Source organism: Apteryx rowi, unplaced genomic scaffold (assembly GCF_003343035.1).
Source record: "Apteryx rowi isolate R43461 unplaced genomic scaffold, aptRow1 scaffold_527, whole genome shotgun sequence".
Classification (NCBI taxonomy): Eukaryota; Metazoa; Chordata; class Aves; order Apterygiformes; family Apterygidae; genus Apteryx; species Apteryx rowi.
The window spans coordinates 196495-215033 of NW_020450791.1; the positions used below are offsets into that span (position 1 = coordinate 196495).

The 18539-nt window shown below is 43.5% G+C and overlaps 2 protein-coding genes across 19 annotated transcripts in view; one reads left to right on the forward strand and one right to left on the reverse strand.

Moving 5' to 3' along the window:
* The window catches only part of LOC112973125 (hemoglobin subunit pi), a 22173-nt gene extending 8435 nt beyond the window's left edge, over positions 1–13738 (reverse strand). Inside the window, exons 1-2 of one of the 2 annotated variants that reach the window (XM_026080606.1) lie at positions 13606–13638; positions 1750–1962 (exon numbers count right to left, since the gene is read on the reverse strand). The gene's annotated coding sequence lies outside the window, so the exon portion shown is untranslated. Of the gene's footprint in view, positions 1–1749; positions 1963–13605 lie in introns of both variants that reach the window. The other variant, XM_026080605.1, reaches the window with a different exon arrangement.
* Positions 1–18539, forward strand: part of NPRL3 (NPR3 like, GATOR1 complex subunit) — a 52641-nt gene continuing 34102 nt past the window's right edge. For 6 of the 17 annotated variants that reach the window (XR_003255893.1, XR_003255892.1, XR_003255891.1 and 3 more), the window contains exons 1-6: positions 7–139; positions 2138–2207; positions 6748–6786; positions 10396–10525; positions 14429–14503; positions 17704–17857. Coding sequence is in view for 12 of the 17 variants with exons in the window: in XM_026080590.1 (XP_025936375.1) it covers positions 22–139; positions 2138–2207; positions 6748–6786; positions 10396–10525; positions 14429–14503; positions 17704–17857 (586 nt within the window). In the remaining 5 variants the exon portion in view is untranslated. Of the gene's footprint in view, positions 140–2137; positions 2214–6747; positions 6787–7530; positions 7566–10395; positions 10526–12516; positions 12959–12993; positions 13537–13878; positions 13959–13985; positions 14008–14275; positions 14300–14428; positions 14504–17178; positions 17298–17703; positions 17858–18539 lie in introns of those variants that run through there. The other 11 variants (XM_026080594.1, XM_026080602.1, XM_026080595.1 and 8 more) reach the window with 11 other exon arrangements.

The following is an 18539-nucleotide window of genomic DNA, read 5'->3' on the forward strand; positions in this document are numbered from 1 at the left end:
GGCGGCGGCGGCCCCGGCGGCATGGGCGAGAGCACCAGCCCCATCAGCGTCATCCTGGTGAGCTCGGGCAGCCGCGGCAACAAGCTGCTGTTCCGCTTCCCCTTCCAGCGCGGCGCCGAGCACCCCGCCGCCCAGGCCAGTAAGTGCCGCCGCCGCCGCCGCGGAGGGGCCGCGCCTGCCCTCGGGGGGCCTTGCTTCCGGCCGGCAGCTCGCCCCGCACGCCTTGGCGGCGCGGCGGTGTCCCCCAACACACTGCACGTGTCCCCAACACACCCCCCACACCCCCCCACGCCCCTTGGTGGCCTGGCATCTCCCTCCATGCCGCCCTGTGGCCCGGCTCCCTCCCCCCCCTCCGGGCCCTCCCGCTGGCCAGGCCCGCGCACGCGTGCGCTGGTTGCTGGGCGCACGCGTCCGCCTCGCTGGCCTGCCTTGCGCCCGCCAGCACCTTCCTCGGCCTGGCACGCGCGCGCCTCCTTGGCCGGGCCCCCGCGGGCCGTGGCGGTGGACGCAGTGCCCCCGGGGCGAACGCCCGCTCATCGGGCGCAGCCCCTGTTAGACCTCTGCCTGACCACACTCAAAGCAGGAACGGCCTGCGAGTGCCCTGACTGCCCCACATGACTTCTTTGTGGAAGGGTGATTGAACCCCGATAGCGCGCAACGTTATTAGCAATTCAGTATTTTGTGGCTGTGCTTGGATCAGCGGAAACGACGTGGGTTTTAAGAATTGTGGAGAAAAAGGGGAGAGGGACAGGCAAAGGGAAGAAGGAGGCAGGGTAGGAAGTGGAAGAGGGAAGAAACCAATCTGGGAGAAGGAATCCAGAAGAGACTAAGTGAGCTTAAATAGGTTAAAATGCATTTAGCTGATAGTGGATAGAAGCTAAGAAACTTTAGTCCGTTTTGTTGGGTAATCACGTGAAAGATGTTTCATTTATACTGTAAAATAGAAAAATTGGACCTTTGAGGTCCTTGCTGGTTGCTGCAGGGCCAGTTTTAGTTGTACCTCTTCCTTTGACATTCCCAGTTCCTGAAGGTGTCTGGGCCGGACTCAGCCCTGCTTGCACCCATGGAGTGAGCTCAGGGCCCGAAGTAGAATAACTGCACCTGTAGCTCTAAACCAGAGTAAATGTGGCCACCTGGACTCAGGAAGAGGAGATGCAGACTCACCCAAATGGCTCCACACGAACTTGCTGGGGTCTAGAAGGGCTGGCATTAAGCTAGGCCCACCCTGGCCATTAGCACCTGGGTATATCTGTTCTGCAGTCTGGGGTCCTGGGGTAGGACACACTGCTAAAGAGCCAGTGAAGGTCTGAGAGGGCTTATCGCGCTCAGGAAACAGTTTCATTGCTTTCAAATCTAAGCTGTCTCCAGACAATGCAATTGCAGACAAGTTAGAGTCAGTTTTCCATTTCCGTATGCATTTGGTGCCTAAGACCTTTGATGATTTGGGCATCATTCAGCACATTGACTTATACCAACCCAAATATGAGAGGCGCTCAGCAGGTACTTATCTTGGTACCCGGCCTAACGTTGCTATAGGGCGATGAAGTTGTTTTACTTGCCTCATTTTGCTGACTGCCTTACGTCATCAGAGAGTTGACATTCCTTTTTACATAGTGAGTCACTTTTTACCAGGAGAGAATCTTCTCTGAACCCCTTTTTGTTTTTATAAATGAAATTTGAAAAGATTTTTTGGCTGTCTGCTTTTTTCCCCCCTCCTGCTTTTTGTTGGTAATAGATTTTGATACCTACCACTGCAGGAGGGCATTCTGGAAGCTTATCCATGATCCTCAAACCTCAGCAATGATGAGGGAAAGGAGTTTGTCAGAATTATATTTTTCACCTTCTCTTGAATTGCAAAATGCTACCCGGGTCTTGGGAGAAAAATTCTTCCTGTGAATGTTCTGATGTCTTCTCTGCATCCCCCAAAGATGTAAACCTCTTGCTTGTATTTTTTGATGTGTTCTTGAGTGAAAACAGAAAAAAACAAGATTTGGTACTGCTATGTAAAAGAGAAGGACTTTTTTTTTTAGATCTGCCTTATACATAATTTTAAAAAGGCCACGGACATCAGTATTCCCTTAATGGGCACCTTAAGGAGGTTGTTCCTTGAAAGAGTTTTCTTTCCTCTTTGCTTCAGGTAAACCAAGGAGTCGATACGCTGTGAATAGTTCAGGTGACACCACAGAGGATCAAGATGGGGACTCCAGGTAGGGGTAAAATATTTCTCCTTGTCTAAAAGTTTGGAACAGAGGAGGGGATGGCCTCTTGCTTTCTTGCTTACTAGTTCAGTAGGCAAATTCTCGTGGACTGTATAGAAGCAGACCTGCACAGAGAATCTTTAGTACCAAGTTATGAGCAAATCAGTATTTGGTAGTGAGGAACATCTCATGAGCGAATGCTACTGAATCTGCTCTCTTCTGGGCAAGATCAAGGTCAGGTGTTCTGTGCTTGTTAGAAAGGCAGTATTACTCTTCCAAAGCTAGAAGTATTAATCCTTTGGCAAAATTCCACTTCTCTTTACCTGCCTACCTCTAACTGTATTATTACAGTTGGCTCAAATTCTTCCCTAGCTCGTGTAATTGTCATGTAGAAATGCTGTGCGCTAATGAATAACTACTTTTGTTTCTCCAGAGATAGCTGCACCTGTATCATTGGAGTGCAATAGTAGCTCAGAAGGGTACAGAGACTAAAGACAGTTTTTGAAGTTAAAGGGAATCAGTGGGTAAAGTAGTGAAAATACAGTGTGTTGTTAAGCATGCACATGCATACAAAAGGACTCTCTAATTAGTTTTTTGTAGCTCATTCAAAATCTTTGATTTTTTTTCTAAATTTATCACTATCAGATATGAGAGAGATTTCTGAAAGACAAGAAGTGTTTCTGTCTTTTGGCCTGTAGTTTGGTTGCCGATCTTTTTTGTGCAGTGTTTTTTAATCTCAGAAATTAATAATGGGGTAGTTGCTGCTGTTCTCTCACTACGAGTAAATAAGAATTGTTGTCACTTGCCCTGAAAGAGAAATTTAGATCCCAACCTTGCAAAATGTTTCTTTATGACTGAGAATAATTTCATTGAAATTAAAACCACCAATGACAGTAAACGTCATCAAGTTCTTAACGTTTTTCCACCATTAGGAACTTAGGAAAATGGTATAACAGATGTGAGTAGCACATCTTGCTTGAGGTCATTCATTTCTGTTGCCTCTTCTGATATCTTTGAAACCTTCAAATGCAGCATTCTCTCATGTCTTTGCTGAGTCCAGCACAGTACAAAGCACAACTTCAGCGGAAGCAAAACAGGCTTTCTTAAGTTTGGTGATTAGTGAATGACATTCAAGACTCTGCTGCGGACAGTATCTAGCATGCACCTTAGGAAAGCTCAGAGCACATCTTTTTTGCTATCTCAGGGATTTTTTGGTTGCTATTCAAACAGCTGTTGGAACTATGCCAGATTCTGTCTGATACTGATTCTTGTTGCCTCTGCTGTTTTGGCAGGTTAAACAAAAGTCTCAGTTTAAAAGCTGTGCTCACTGGACATTGTCTGCAGTGCTGAATAATGTGCTGGAGTATGTGGCTACTTAAGTGACAAAGGAAAAGCTTATATCACTTTAGATTCAGGTCAAATTGAGAAAAACTGCTCTTCATCTAGTGTTTTCCCCAAACTGGCTTTAAGTAGACTGAAGGTGATAGCATGTAGCCTACACTAAATAAAGAATTAGATCATTTTATTGCAGTGGTATCCAAAACACTGTGCTTGAAGGCTAGTGCTTTGACCCCTGCTCAGGTATTTGTTATTAAGATTTGAGTGTTTAAAAGAATTGAGATGTCAACAGAGTTCACTAAACTCAAAGTATTGCCTTACTGGCACTCTGTCAGGTGGATCTAGAGAGACCTGAAGCACTGAGTGGAGGAGTATTAAGACAGAAATCCCCCTCTGTAGTGATGGTCTTCAGAAAGAAGAAGTTGCCATCTGTATGCTCTTGTATATAGCAACACATGCAAATCTGTGCTGCAGTGCCTGCACCTGACTGTTACTGAGATCACTGGAATTTATAAACCTTATATCTACTTGATGAAGTTGATGTAGCAGCCAACAAAGGCCTGTTAGCAGGAAGTCCCTTAATATCATAGCCTCAGGATCTGTCTATAGCTGTCATGCAGATGAAGGGGGAATGGGAGAAGGGGAGACATTTCTCCTGTGCTTTAGAAGATTGTAGAACTCAAATTTATGTTGCCATCAAAATGCTGGTTCTGCTAGATGTCATATTCCAACTTCTGTAACTTCATAAATTTTTCCATTCTCACTTGTTCAGAGAGTTCAAAAATACAGAAGCGTTCCATCTTTGAGGAGCTCTTCTGATTGCTGGATGTCTAGGAGCTTTGTCACGATCAGCGTGTTCCACTGTTAAAAGGAGAGTGTTGTGCAAAGAACATTGTAGGCAACTCTCAAGCTAGCAGTAAAAGAGAGTGCCAAAAGAGAGTGCCGTTGGTTCCTGGAGCTGCTGTGCCCACAAGGCCAGAAAAAAATCAGAGAACACCTGAACACTGCAGCTGCCAAAATCTGCTGCGCATGTTTCATTGTAAAGTGTGCAATCTCAGTCTTCAAACATGTGCATGTACACACTCATGTGCGCGCACGCACACACACAACTTGTATGTAAATATTTGCATAAAAATCACTTGAACATGGAGTGCTGTGCTCCAAGAAGGTATTTATAAATCTGAGGTGGTGTAGCAGAGGGCACAACTTAGAAGACTGGAAAACGTAGTTTAAGGTGGGGAAGTTAAGGAGTTGAATGTATACATTGAGGAGAGTCTTAAGGGGATGTGTGTGATTGTGTGGAGATTCTCTGAAGCAGAGAAGATTTTAGAAGGCAGAGGTCTCTAGCTACCAGGAGAGTAGGTGACAGTAACCTGTAGGTTACTGGTATGTATTTGCTGCATTAATTTCTGCTCAATGGAGCTTTATGTTTGGGTCTTTAGAACAGGGATTTTTCTTCCCTATAAAAGCAAGTGAAGTAACAAAAGTGTTTGAACCGTGCTGATGGTGGCCATACAGTAGAGGTGTTCAGAAAAATCTCTCACTGGCAAAACAAATAGCCTGTCAAGCATCTCTCTTTGCTGGCAGCCTTTTACCATTTGCTCTCTCCAAAAAAAATCCTTCTCTTTGAGTGCTTTACCAATGGTCTATACCCTTGACAGCTTATGGAGATGCCTGCCAGTCTCTTTTTTTTTTTTTCTGGAAAAAGATGAGGCATTTAAGACACACAATAACTCTTTTGAAGCTATGGGTACTGTTTTGTTAAACTGCTTTGAAATGTTTGCTTTAGTTTTTTTGGAGGGGGTATAGCCAGCAAAAGTTCTAATGAAGATGCATATCTAGTAACATACATTACACCAAACATTGCATTTTTATAGGAGCATAACTAGCAGAAGGAGGTTTAGCCATCTTGATGACACTGATGTCATTGACCAAATGCTTCTGTTATATAAAAAACAAAAAAACCCAAGTTATTCGCAAACAAGGACTTGAATGCCCCTTTCTAACAAACAGTCGTTCTCCTGTGATAACACTTCTCTATCCTCTGTCCCTTCTTTCACTGGACTCCAGTCATCCTCCTTGTATTTGTTCTGAAAGGCTTCCTTTTTGTAAGCCGGTGGTTTTCCATCCATCTATCCCTCTAGACATCCCTTCTGTAATGTTATCCCCCTTGCACGGCTTGTCACTTAGGATTGCTCTAAGACCCCTTTTTAACATGACCGGTAGGAATCTGCTGTCTTTCGCCTTGAATAATTGTTGAAGGTTTTATTTTGTCTCTTCTTTCTAAAGTGCATGCTATAAAGCTTTTAACAGATTCATTTTTTAGTACATTTAGGAGAGCAAGTCTCTTTTTCCTTGTTATTTGAGGGAGAAAAAAAACAAACAGATGACTTAAAATGAAAATAGCTGTTTGTTTCCTTGCTATAAGAGTGAGTATAGCCATTAGCAGAGCCTTGCTCTGTATGCCTGTTGTAAGGAAGGTTTTCGGGTTCTTTTTTCAGCCTGCCCTTCCTAAGGCTCTGCTTATGGCTTGAGGCTGACGGAGAGAGATGGAAAATGACTTCACGCCAGCGCTGTGATGCTGGACAGGCTTGTATCTATTGTTGAAATCCCTGGTGGAGAACAGCAGCAGCTCTGTGTGCAAGGCCCTTTAAAAAACCCAGCTTGGAATAACCCGTGCATGAAATAATCAGTGTTTGGCATCCTCTTTTTCCTAAGTCTTGGGGATATGGAAGCGTCAGAACCAACTGTGAAGAGATCTGAGTCATTTGGGGCTGTACGGGGTGTTCCTGTGATAAAAGGGCTAGTAACTGTCTAGAAAGGAAACTGCAGTTTAAAATTTGTGCTAAATCAGACTGGCACTTTTTTTTCTTTAAAGGTAAGCATGAAAAGTACAGTATAAATGTGGTTCCATAAATGTACCATAACACGTGAACGCACTACAGCAACCAGCGTTAGCTAGATGTCTAAAATGCCTTAGCTCTTTCTCTCCATCTCGTCGGTCTGAGCTAGAAATGTGTCCCATGAATTCACCTACTTTTGACTCTTCTCAATCGTGTTATCTTTCCTTTACAGGTGTTTATCCCTTAATAGTTCATCCTAGTTTTTAATATTATCTTTTTTTGTGTTTTTTTGTATTTTGTGTACTTGCCTCGTTTATTTTCTTCTGTTGTGTTTTTGTTTTGTGTTTATGGCCATGTTCCCATTTCAGAGACCAATGTCCTCTAACTGATGAGCAATTGGTTTCGGGGTAAGAGCAAACATTCTAAACAATCACTTCTGTCTAGAATGGCTTTCTTTCCTCACCGTCCTTTTAATTGTGCTTTGTTTTTGTTTCACACTGAATGATGAGATAATTACATGCTAAATCACAGTGTCCCTAGGAAATGTGTCGCTAAGGGTTTCTGCTAGGATAATGACAAGGGTCCTACTAACATTTCTGTGCTTTCTGTAGGGTCTCCAGAGAGGATGTGGTATTGTCCCTTCTGTGAGTTGAGAGAACCAAATACAGCCTAGGCATTGTGGTTATTCCAGCAAAAAGCCCCAAACCGAATTGCTTTCTGACAAGCAGCGACTTAAACACATAGATCAGTGTGTAAACTATTTAATCCCACTGTAATTATGGCGAGCTCTTCAGAAACCTGGTTTTGAGCAGCTGCGCTGGTTGCTTGTTCTTGGGGCCTCACTAAGCTAAGCTGGATGAGCTGCCTTTCTACCCCTTTCGAGTGTGTGGAGGGAGGAGTGTTTATCTCTACCTAGAGCCCCAAACATCTTCAATTGCAGCTCTCATTCCTGTATAATATAAAGAAGATCACCTAGTTACTCAGCTCCCGTCATAAATTACTTCAAAGAGGAATTCTTTATAAATACCTTGCTTTTAATTCCTGTGGCATCATAGAAGTTATTATCCGTTCTTGGGAGAAAAAGAGAATGCGTGTTTGAGATTTTCCCCTTCCTCTTCCTTGCTCTAAAGCTAAAGCAATTATCATTTCAGCTGTGCCAGTCCCCGAGGAGATGGTGGTGACAGCAGTCAGTCTACACTAGTGCAGTTTGTGTTGTACTGCCGGCTTGTCTGCTATTGCTACCATGTTGAACTCATGATAGCAGCCGTAGGATATTTTTGGCAAACCAAAGCTTTTGGTTCTTATGTTTAGTTTCGGCCTGCTGAATTCCTTAGCACAGGAAAGGTTTGCTTCCCCCCTGGAAATCACAGAGCTCAGACTAATCTCATGAAATAAGAAGGGACTGTTACTGCCCAACTGTGAAACCTAATCAGCTTCTAACAAACTCTTGTTGTGATGCTCAGGGTCTTTAGGTGGTCTTAAAACACCACAGAGATTGGAAAACTAGTGTTAAAATATCTAAAGTAAAAAAGTTATCGTCTGAGATGAAATGATGAACTGTCACCCTGAAATGATGGGAATAACAGATTTCCTGTCCCTCCATCTCCCCTGTCATCCAGAGACCTAGGAAATGTATAAATTACGTGGAGTGTTGTAAAGATGGAACAAATCTAGATTGTCAGGCCAAGGGGAATGGGGCTGGAATCCAGATCACTTTCTGGAGAGCCTGCTGTGATACCAGCTATCTGTGGTGTCGGAGGGTTATATATCCTGAGCGTGTCCTCTGGCTCCAGTTGTGGTACTCTCCCAGAAACAGGTCTCCCGGGTAGTGAGAAGATACTTAGCACTTTACGAAATTAACCTTTTAATCTCCTCCTCCCCATGGAGCCAACCACAAGGCAATGCAGACAGCGGGCTGTCAGTGCCATGAGCTCTCCTGCTGCTCCCGGTTTGACTGTTATGCTCAGCACCACATTTGTACGTTAAAAGTACGCTGTACGCTGGCGTAGTCCCTTGTGAAAGTCGAATCTCAGCAGTGGTAAAAGTCATCGTAATGACGTTTGGATGTCCAGCACCCAAGACATCCCTTGCCAAGGCTGGAGGAGGGAAGAGTAACTCATTTCTTACCAGCAAGCAGCCACTTTCAAGTTTACCCTCCTCCTCCCTCCTCTCCCCAAAACCTATGCTCATTTTTGAGCCGCTGCTACTACAGTCTTCCTGGCTCCATGATGAGCCTAACACAGCTGAACAGGGCAAAAAGAGGGGGAAAAGTTCGCTGCTGATCGTGGTGACTTTTTTCCTGTTTTCAATGTGATCTCCAGGGAATGTCTGTCCAGTCTGAGGAAGCTTTAGCTTTCCCTCATGAGCACCGTGTTTGGTAGAGCCCAATGCATTGCAGTGTCCAAGGAGCATGGGCTCAGCATCCCTGGGAGCCTCTGGCTAATCTCCCCATCTCTCTGCTTGTCCTCAGCTGTGTTTGGCAGCCAGTTGGGAGCAGAGCGACCAGGGGTTTGGAAATTAGTACACAGCTGCTCCTTCCCAAAGCTAAAATTAAACACACTATGGTCAGGATGGCCATCACCAGAGCATTTGGTCCAATAAAAGTCATAGCTCCCTGGTCATATGCAGATGGGTACACACAAAAGCCCTAGCTGTGTATTTGTCTTAATTTCTGCAGTACTCTAATGCACTCAGAGTAAACTAGAAGTGTAGTGCATTAATTCCTTCCCTGGGCATGGAGGGCTCACTTGCGGCCAGGAGATAAAGGGCATGCAGAGCACACCCATGGTCTGCCCTCTCCTCTGAGTGATACCGTGTTATCTGGGGTACCTGCGCTGTGGAGGGGGATGGTCTGACAGGGACACGCATCCGTGCATGTAAATAAGGGAACAAAATAAACATTTCCATTGTTAAAAAATTGGTCTCATCAGAAGCTCGCTTGAAATTTTGTTTGGTTAAATGGGAGTATCTTAGACAAAAGGAAAAAACATTGCTAGTATCATAAACACTGTGCTGTTCCTGTCCTAGAACAGCAAGAAGTTTTCTGCAGCAGCTAACTGAAGTCTTTTTTTGTGTGGATTTGAACTCCACTGTTCAGGAGATCAGGAGATACCCTGAGTTAAAAAAAAAAAAAAAGAATTTATAAAGACCAGGCCACCACGTTGTAAGGCCACCAGCAGTCTGTGCAACAGAAAGTGGAGCTGAAGAATTCCTTCCCTATGGCACTGTTACCCATTTTTGCATTGGTAACTGCCTTTTACTGGACAGGCTCCTTGTAGATATTTGCCCTCCTGTTTGTAACTGCATTCACCGTATTCTTCCCACCACAAATCCAGAGCGATCCAGCAACGACTGCAACAGTGGTTTGTGCTGAGAAGGGCCTGCTCTGTCATGAATTTGTCTCGGTTCAATTTATCACAGGAGACAGTCCAGGTGGGACCATGCAGCTTTCAGGAGGGTGCCAGTGGTCTTTTGGGCCCAGATTGAGATCTGTTAAGTAACTTTGAATCTCACTGATTAGGTTTAGAAAAGGAGGGACAAGTGTCGAATGTATTTTTCTTTTAAGTGAGTCAGCTCTTTCTTGCCTTCCCTTCTGCCATACTGGGTGGCTTAAAGATCTTTGTTGTGCTTGAGTGACAGGCTGTTTTGATATCTAGTTGCTTAGTAAGTTCATTAACCTGCGGCTAAATCCAGGCAATGGCTAACTCAAGCTGTTTTTATATTTGTAAAGCAAACTGCATCTAATCTTTCTCATGTATTTGCCGAGCATGTGATTAAATAAGCATGACCCTGCAGTCTTTGTCTTGAATGCTTCCTGTTTTATAATTCTGATAATCTGAGAGATGTAATTAAGGGGTTCTTAATTTTCATAGCCAATGGTATTCCAGGTGCAACAATTTAAATACATAATTTACAATACCTTAAAGCCTCTCGCAAGTTAAATATCTGTATTTGGAGGAATATTTTTAGGGTATGCATTTTGATAATTTTAATAGCTTCTGTTTCTACTCTTCAAGGTTTTCAGATGTCATCCTGGCAACAATTTTGGCTACCAAATCAGATATGTGTGGCAAAAAATTTGAACTGAAGATTGATAATGTGCGCTTCGTCGGCCATCCTACGTTGCTTCAACATGCCCTTGGGCAGGTATGGTAAGAGGTCTGCTCCTTGGGCCTGCCTCCTTTTCAAACTACTCGAGTTAGGTAGGAAGCTTGCAATTCAGGATGTGTATCTTTACTTTTGATCCTGTTTTTACTTCCTGGTGTTCAAAGCCATCTTGTACTTATTTCCAGATACCTACAGTGAGTGGTAACCTGACGGAGCTGTGTCAGTGATTCCAAGAAACCTCTTTGTTTGGTTTCTGTAGAAAAACAGTGTGGGAAAAGGGAAACAAGACTGAGCAGTCCAGATCAAGAAGCTGTTTCTCACCTTTTTAGTTATTGCAAGTTAGCTTTGTGGCAACTTTAATTAGTACAGCAGGAAAAAAAGCAAATGCTAGAAATCACTTCAGCCTTGTCTAGCTTTTAGCTCTTACTGGTGCGGCAGGTGATTCACAAAGCTCAGTTGGAACGGGTAGGATGTTGAAAGAGGTGTAAAATTTTCTTGTGGACAAAGCCAGGTTGCTGTTTGCACTGAGACCTTCCTTAGTGGCTTGTTCTTTTAGCTGCTTGGAGTGAAAGCAATTGCCACATAAGCCATGGAAGAGTCTCTGCTTAAATCTGGGGAAGGATTTATACACTTATATGCCAAATGGTTCCTGTCCCATTCCCTCTTCCTCATAATAAAGTTTAAAGTGAAGTGGGCTTTGGTAACTTCAGAGGCCATCACTAATCTCTGTCACTGACCTGCTTAGGTCTTGTTTTACGTCAGATTTACCAAGTCATTCGTTTTTCAAAAAAAAATCTGTTGCCATTTCTGTCATCCTTTCTATCTGTATTTAGAGGTCCTTGATGTTTTAAGGACCAGAATGATTTAGGACTGCTTTGATCCAGGTAAGAAGCTAGCATCAACCATCAGAAGGTGCTAATGTTCCAGTTTTGAAACTGCTTATGAGTCTACAAGAAATGTGACAGAGGATCACTGAGACTCAGTCCTGAAATGTTTAAGCTGTTCTTGAGAATAGAGTTTAAGTGCCCCCAGGCTGTGCAAGTACTTTGGGAAGTTTGATCTTCTGTGCTCAGAACATCAGGTACCCACTTACCCTAGGGCACCAAATGGTGCTGGTGGGAGGGAAGTGGTTAGTCAGGAGCAGGGAAACCTTGGCAGTGTTTTCCCAGGTAATTCCTAAATTGCTGTTCATGGTGCTAGTCCTGAGACTTACAGCAAATAATACGATAGCAAAGGAGAGACAAGAAAGTGTTACTTGTCTTTGTTTTCAGAGAAACTGTTACAGCCCATCTCAGTAACCTTGGGAATTAGTAGATGTGACTGTTATCTGGAGACTTTCTCAGATGATGGAGGAAAGGACTAAGGAAGGGAGGGGAGATGTGGAAGATGCTCTGAGCCCAGCTCAGCGGTGTCAGGGAGCAGCAAGAGCAGGGCTGCTGGCTAAGGACAGGCAAGGCAAGAGCCAAGGGCAACCCCAGTGCAGGCAATGCCCTCCCAGATGTGGCACAGTTCCACAGGGTCTGACTGTGTCAGGCAGAGCCAGCTGCTGGTAACAGGGTCCATGGACAGCTCCAAACAAGGCAAGTGATGAACCAGGTCCAGGGTTCTTCCAAGGACCCCTGCTAGGAGCAGAAGGAGATGGGGCCAGAGAAAGGGCTGAAGACAAAGCTACATGAGTCCAAAGTTCATCCAGGAGTCAGATCCAAAGACAGGACTGGAGACAAGCTACAACATACATACAAGGAGGTCCATCCAGGAGACAAGCTACCTACGGCATAGGTCCAAGGTCTATCCAGGAGACAGGGCTGGAGACCAGCACTCCTATGGCATAGCTCAGGAAGGGACTGAAGGCCCAGAGCTGAGTTTAAATGGGGCTCCTGGGCCAGGAGCAGGGGTCTGGGTGGGGGCCCAGGTGGGGCTGATCAGAGCCATTAAAACCCATTGGTGTCCTCAGGGCCCTGACAGCAGTGTTCTCTTCCCTCATATTATCAGATTTCTTTATTTTGCAAGTCATGTTCAAAAGACACAATTTCCTAAATGTGGTTGTAGGTAATAGTATAAATTAAGTTGAAAAGGTATATTTGCATCTGTGCACCACAAATTCTCTCCACTTTCTAGTCACTTCTATTCTAATTACATGAAATACATCTTCATTTTTGATTTTTTCTAAATAAAATTGCATCTGGGTAAATAATCAAGGTTATGAAGTGCGGTAAACAGCTCCTTGTTGCTTCTCGTAGGATCCTTTTCTTGGGTGTGTCTGCTCACTGCAGTAGGCACGCCAGAACTTTCTGGTGTCCAGAATCTTCTAGAAATGGCAGCCATCTGTGCTAGTTCATTCAAGTTTAAGTTTGGGCCCCTTTTGCACTTAGGAGGAAGCTAAACTATTTCCTTCCTGTCCCTTTGAGCACGAATAATGACCAAAATAACCTGACAGTCTCTGGCTGGAGTTTCTTTGGAGTCCAAACTGCTGTAAGTGAATCCATACCACAGTGGCTTAGCAAATTTGTACTTGGGTGAGATTCAGGAGTTAAAAGAGCGCCAGTATTTAATCCTGCCCTTATTTTGTTTAGTGATATTCTGAATTCTTCACATTTCTTCACAGTTTTTCAGTTTACTCTCTTTTTTTTTTTGTCTGGAGAGGCAGCGATATGAAATCTGACCTAGATCCCAGCTGATGTTAGTGCTGGTAGTTTCTTTGACTTTGAGGAGGAACAGGGTTGGTCTCTAAACTCAGAATTGCTTTGGAGTCTTTAATGAAGTTCACAGGACGTGCTGGAACCTCTAACTTCAGGAGGACAAACTCAGTAAATAGGCTTTACTGCCCCCTTCCAATCGCCACCTTTCTGTTAGAGCTTCAGAAAACCCAAAACAGCCCTCATTTCTGATAGTTTCTCTAATGTTGAAGACTACAGCCTGAGAGGCCCTCTGATTGCGGAGTTCTCTCCTGAGCAGTTCATTGCGGACACTCGGTGCCCGTCAGGATGGTTGGGCGCAGCTGCGCTGTTGCCAGCTTCCCCGTGCTTGCCCCGTCCCATACGCTGCCTTAGGTATGTACATATGTGCATGCGTTATAGGTTACATGGGTGCTTGGTCAGGTAGGTTATAGCTGGCTTTACCTGGGAGCGGGCTGGGTGCTCCGCAGGGAGCTTCAGGGCAGTCAGGGGTGTCCTCTGGATTTTGTGCTCCATCTTGTGGAGACGCCTGGTCGATTCAGGGCTCCTAGTCCCAGACATGCAAATCCAGCTTGCTCATCATAGCTTCTGCTCTTCCTCCCTGAGAGAAAGTCTGTGTGCGTCTCAACGATTGTAACGCGAAGAAGCTCTTGGTTACAGAGAGAGTATAGGGATTTCAAATTTTTCAAATCCTGCAGGAAGAAAAAAATAGCTTTTAGTTTAGCGCTGTGTGCGTGGCTTTGATACAGGCAGTTCTAGAGCACGCTTCTGATAAAAGCAATAGTTAGAAACATGAGGTAATCCAAATGCAGATTTTAGGAACGGGAAGAATGGTTGTGGCCTGGGGTGAGACATCTGTAGACTTCTCTTTGAATTTTCATAGACACGTAGTTAACAGTATATAACAATTATGCTAAAGAAAATTGAAATCTAGGACCCCTAATGGTGCTAAAATGCAATAGTAAGGAAACCTAATAAGACTGTTCTCTTAATTGATGTTCATTTCCATGGTCCTGACCAAGATGCTTTGGTCCACGTCTTCCCAGCTTCTCAGAAAAGGCAATATTGTGGAGTAACTGTGACACTTTTATAAGAAGATAACCATGCAGCTTTATATTTTACAAGTCAAATGTTGATGGTATAATTTGATTTCTCTGCTCTCTTCTCTTAGCAAAGTATTATTTGACTGCATTAGGCTTTTCTTTTTTTCCTTATTACTGGTTCCAAAGGACACTAGCCTATGGGAATTTTTAAAAATATCTTTCAGGTATCCAAAACTGATCCCTCACCAAAGAGAGAGATGCCCACAATGATTCTCTTCAACGTGGTGTTTGCCCTACGGGTAAGGCCTGTCTTTGTGTTGTCTGGCAACAGGATGTGCTTAGGGTTTATAAGAGGTTTTTCCATTATTTGGGATATTCTAGTCCCATGCTCTCCTAAATCATAGAGAATTGAGTGTATGGAAATAGTCGGATATTCGTTTAACTTTGTCCAACAATTAAAAGTATGTATGTGCACAAAAGCTGCTGTAACACTTCTCGAGAAAGCCCAGCTTCTTCATCTTTTGTCTTAAAAATGCAAAGTAACGCAGTTGTGTAGTTATCTATTGGTATTCAGACAAGAGGGATGCTTCTTGCATTTAAAAGAATAATGGATAAAAGGAAAAGTGTTCTCTTAATTTAAAAAATAATTTCAGATGCTACTTGTGCAGGCAGGAGAAGCAACTGTTGCTGATACGCATTTCTCCAGTGATTACTGCAGGATGTTTGAAGTTCGCAGCGTTAAAGTGCATGAAATGATATATACTTAAAAGTCTATGAAATGATAAATACTTAAAAGTCCATATATGTCTTTACAAAGTTACCAAGGGAGAGCAGTGAAGAACTTGCTGATAAGGCTGCAGGCCGACCGTGGAGCTGGAACTTTCCTTTCTGTTTCAGGGCAGAGAGTTTGCCTTCATGGGGCATAGCTTACATTTCTGTGTGATGCAGCCCTTTGTGTGTTTAGTTTGCTTGAACATTTTAAAGCAGAACCGAAGAGTTTAAGTTTGTGTTTCAAGAGGAACGGGACTTGGGTTTTTTTTTCCCTCTTTTTCCTTTCCTCATAGCTTTTTGAGTGGGGCCACGCTCCCAAGATCATAGGTTTGCAGGTTGATGTAAAATTAGTCTGTGGTTGAAGGTGTTCTTGATTTGATGTCTGAAGAGTTTTCTTGGCTGTCCTTGGGTGTTTGGACGAAAGCTGTCCCTTTTTGCAGCCGTGCAGCTCTTCCTGAAGTGATATGTTGGAACAGCACTGTTTTGAGCCCTTACTCGTGCTGTATGATATAGAGACAAGTGCCTTTGCTCAGTGCGGCTAGGCCTTTTTTAGAATTAAATGGAACACGTTTGAAAGCTGCCTCTTTTTAGCCATGAGATCATTGTAAAAGGAGGAGAGTGCCAGGAAGCAGCTGGCTATAGCATTTAAATGAGAAAAAGGTGCAGGTGAGGAATTCCTAGGTTTTCATGTTCAGCAAAAACCTGGTGCAAATAAGTAGTTTTTGTCTGGAATTTCACTTCAAGCCTGCTCTACTGATTACATGTTCGTATCTGTGTTTAGTGATCCTGGCTCAGCTAATTTGGTGGTCTAAAACCCTAGAAATTTCATTATGTTTGAGCAGTATTTGATTTCTGAGCTCTGACTTTCTTTTCCTAGCCCATACATTGCATCTGTGGAGCTGCTGTATTTTCTTCTTTTTTTTTTTTTGTGGTGTGTATGCATGTGAAGAAGCATTTTAGAAATGAAAGAGGGAGCTAGAATAGCTGTTTTTATGGAGATGGTTGATTTTTGCTTGATTGGGGTTTGGATTTAATGACATGATTTTCTCAATTAATGCAAAAGCAGAGAAAAGCCTCGAGCTCCCTGATTGTGAACTGACACTTTCTTTCCTTTTAGCATTGGTACTTACTGCTGGCTTTCAGTAGTGACTGATGTGCACAGGGCCACGGTCTGGGTGGCTTTCCACAGTTGAGAGCAAGGTTTCACAGGACAGAGTTATCCCAGCAATCAGGAATCAAGAGAGAAATTATTCGCCTTCTGCRAGCTGCAGGTGTTCCAGTGGTGTTGTACTTTGGGAGATTCTTAAGTCAGGAAATGCCAAATTTGCAATTGCAATTAAATTTCACACATTAAAATGCCCTAGGCTTCAGGAGCTTTGATGTTTTAGCGTGTTGGTAAAGCACCAGGCTTTGGTTGTAGGTAAGTGTGTAGAGATGTGGGTGCAGACACCTACATTCCTACACCTTGAGTCATGTGGAAGCAGCAGTGTTCAAAACAGCGCCCCTTCATTCGCAGTATTGTGAGAACTTGGTGAAGGATAATGAAGACTTCGTCTGGCCCACATGCCTCTAGAATCGAATTTCTAGTGGTTCTCCCCAGAAAACTTGCTTTTTTGTGTTTTGGCACTGTGATACAGATGCAGTTGTTTGTTTAAAGCAGCGCACTGAATCATATTTGCCAAATGAGACACTCTTACTTCATAGCGATCCGCAAAGTTTCTGGAAAGTACTGTGCCTGAAGCAAGCAGGAATGTTTCCTAGCGTAGCGTAGTGCACTGCAAAGTGTGGGTGGAGGTATTCTCAGATAAAGATGGGAGTCCATCTGCAGTGGGCAGACAGAGCAGGCAAAGTCCCAAATGCTATAATCAGCACTCATCCTGCTGTGTTTCAGCTCCGCTGTTACTAACGTGTCGTGACTCAGCAGAAACAGTGGCGCTCAGAAATGCTGACTCACGCTTTGCTGGTTTCCTTGCCAAGTTATCGGTTGCTTCAACCTTAAATTCCTTTAAATGTCTTAACAAACATGAAGCAGCTGCTTACTGTGCACTCTGCCTAGGAGTCATGGGGTCCCCCCTTATCAGCTCTTCGTGCCCGGTAGAGTTTTCTAGCACTTTCGTTCTGCGACTTCTGCAGTGTCTATAATAAGGCATACTTGTGAAATCTTTGGGAACGTAATCCAAATTCATTCTGGTTTTGGATCAAAATGTGCTGTTAATTCTAACCTGATTAGCATTTGTCCTGTCAACATGTAAGACAAACATCACTATAACAAGATGGAAAGAAGGGGCTATGTTAAAGGAACTACAGTCCTTATACTCCCCGGTGAATTTAATTTGGATGTTGTCATGTTCTTCCTTTTCAAGTAACTTGAAGCTTTCCTTTCTTGCTATGTGAAGTGGAATTCTGTGATCTCTCTGCTAGCAAAGGGCCCAGTCACAACTGGAAAAAATAAAGCAAATAAATTATCCTACTCCAGGTGTTATATTCATTCAATGCACATGGACAAGCATAGAAATCCCTCAATCTCTTCTTCCTTGCTGTTGAACATCTCTGAGCTTCTGCTTTACTGCTATTTTAGAGAAATCTCCTTTCTTTTGCCACTTGCCAAAGAGACTGACTTTTGGTATCTATTGAAGATGTTTAACTCTATTACCTGTCCGTCACTCTAGTTGCATATATGTGATTGTGGCTGAATGACTGACCAGTTCCCGTTCTGTGTTGCCTGTAGGCCAACGCAGATCCATCAGTGATAAACTGCTTACACAATCTCTCCCGTCGGATTGCCATCGTCTTGCAGCACGAGGAGCGCCGTTGCCAGTACCTGACCAGGGAGGCCAAGCTGATCTTAGCCATTCAGGATGAAGTGTCTGCCATGCAAGAAAGTGAGTCTCCAGCTTAGCTATGCGTAGGAACACGCAAATGTTTGTCCAGGAACACTTTTTCAGAAAAGTGACCGAGCCTTGTTATGGTTTTCCTGTGATCAGCATGAACAAGTTCTGGTGCTCTTCAGCATTTTGACTGCTTTTGGGTGCGTTTTGCCTCATCCGAAATCACTATTCCTTTGCATACACGTTAGCTTTTCAAGTGAAGTAGATTGGTTACTTTCCTTTGCTAACTCAGTTCAGATTGATCACTGGAAAGTATATACTAAACCATCRTGTTTGGATGTGCTTTCCAGGCTGAGATGGAAGAATTCATATGTAAACTGCTTTACTCAACCTTGAGCAAGTTTCCCAAGCTCTAATGCTGTGTGCAGAGTCACCAGAGACTTCTCGTGAGGGAATTTCACTCTTTTATGTGTTCTTTCTATGGCTAATAGATAGTTACACAGCATTTTTATAGATGGAACTTCAAAGCAACTTCCTATAATAATATGCAGTTTTTAAGGTGAACATTATATGACACTGATGCATTGTCTTGCTCCTTGTTGAAAATTAAAACTAACACATGTGTAAAAACAAACAAAACCACTTAAAACAGTCACGTGTCAAATTCACAGATACGTCTGTTTAACAGAGTTGAGTTTCAGAAGTTGGCAGTAATTTACTATTGTTATCTTTTGTA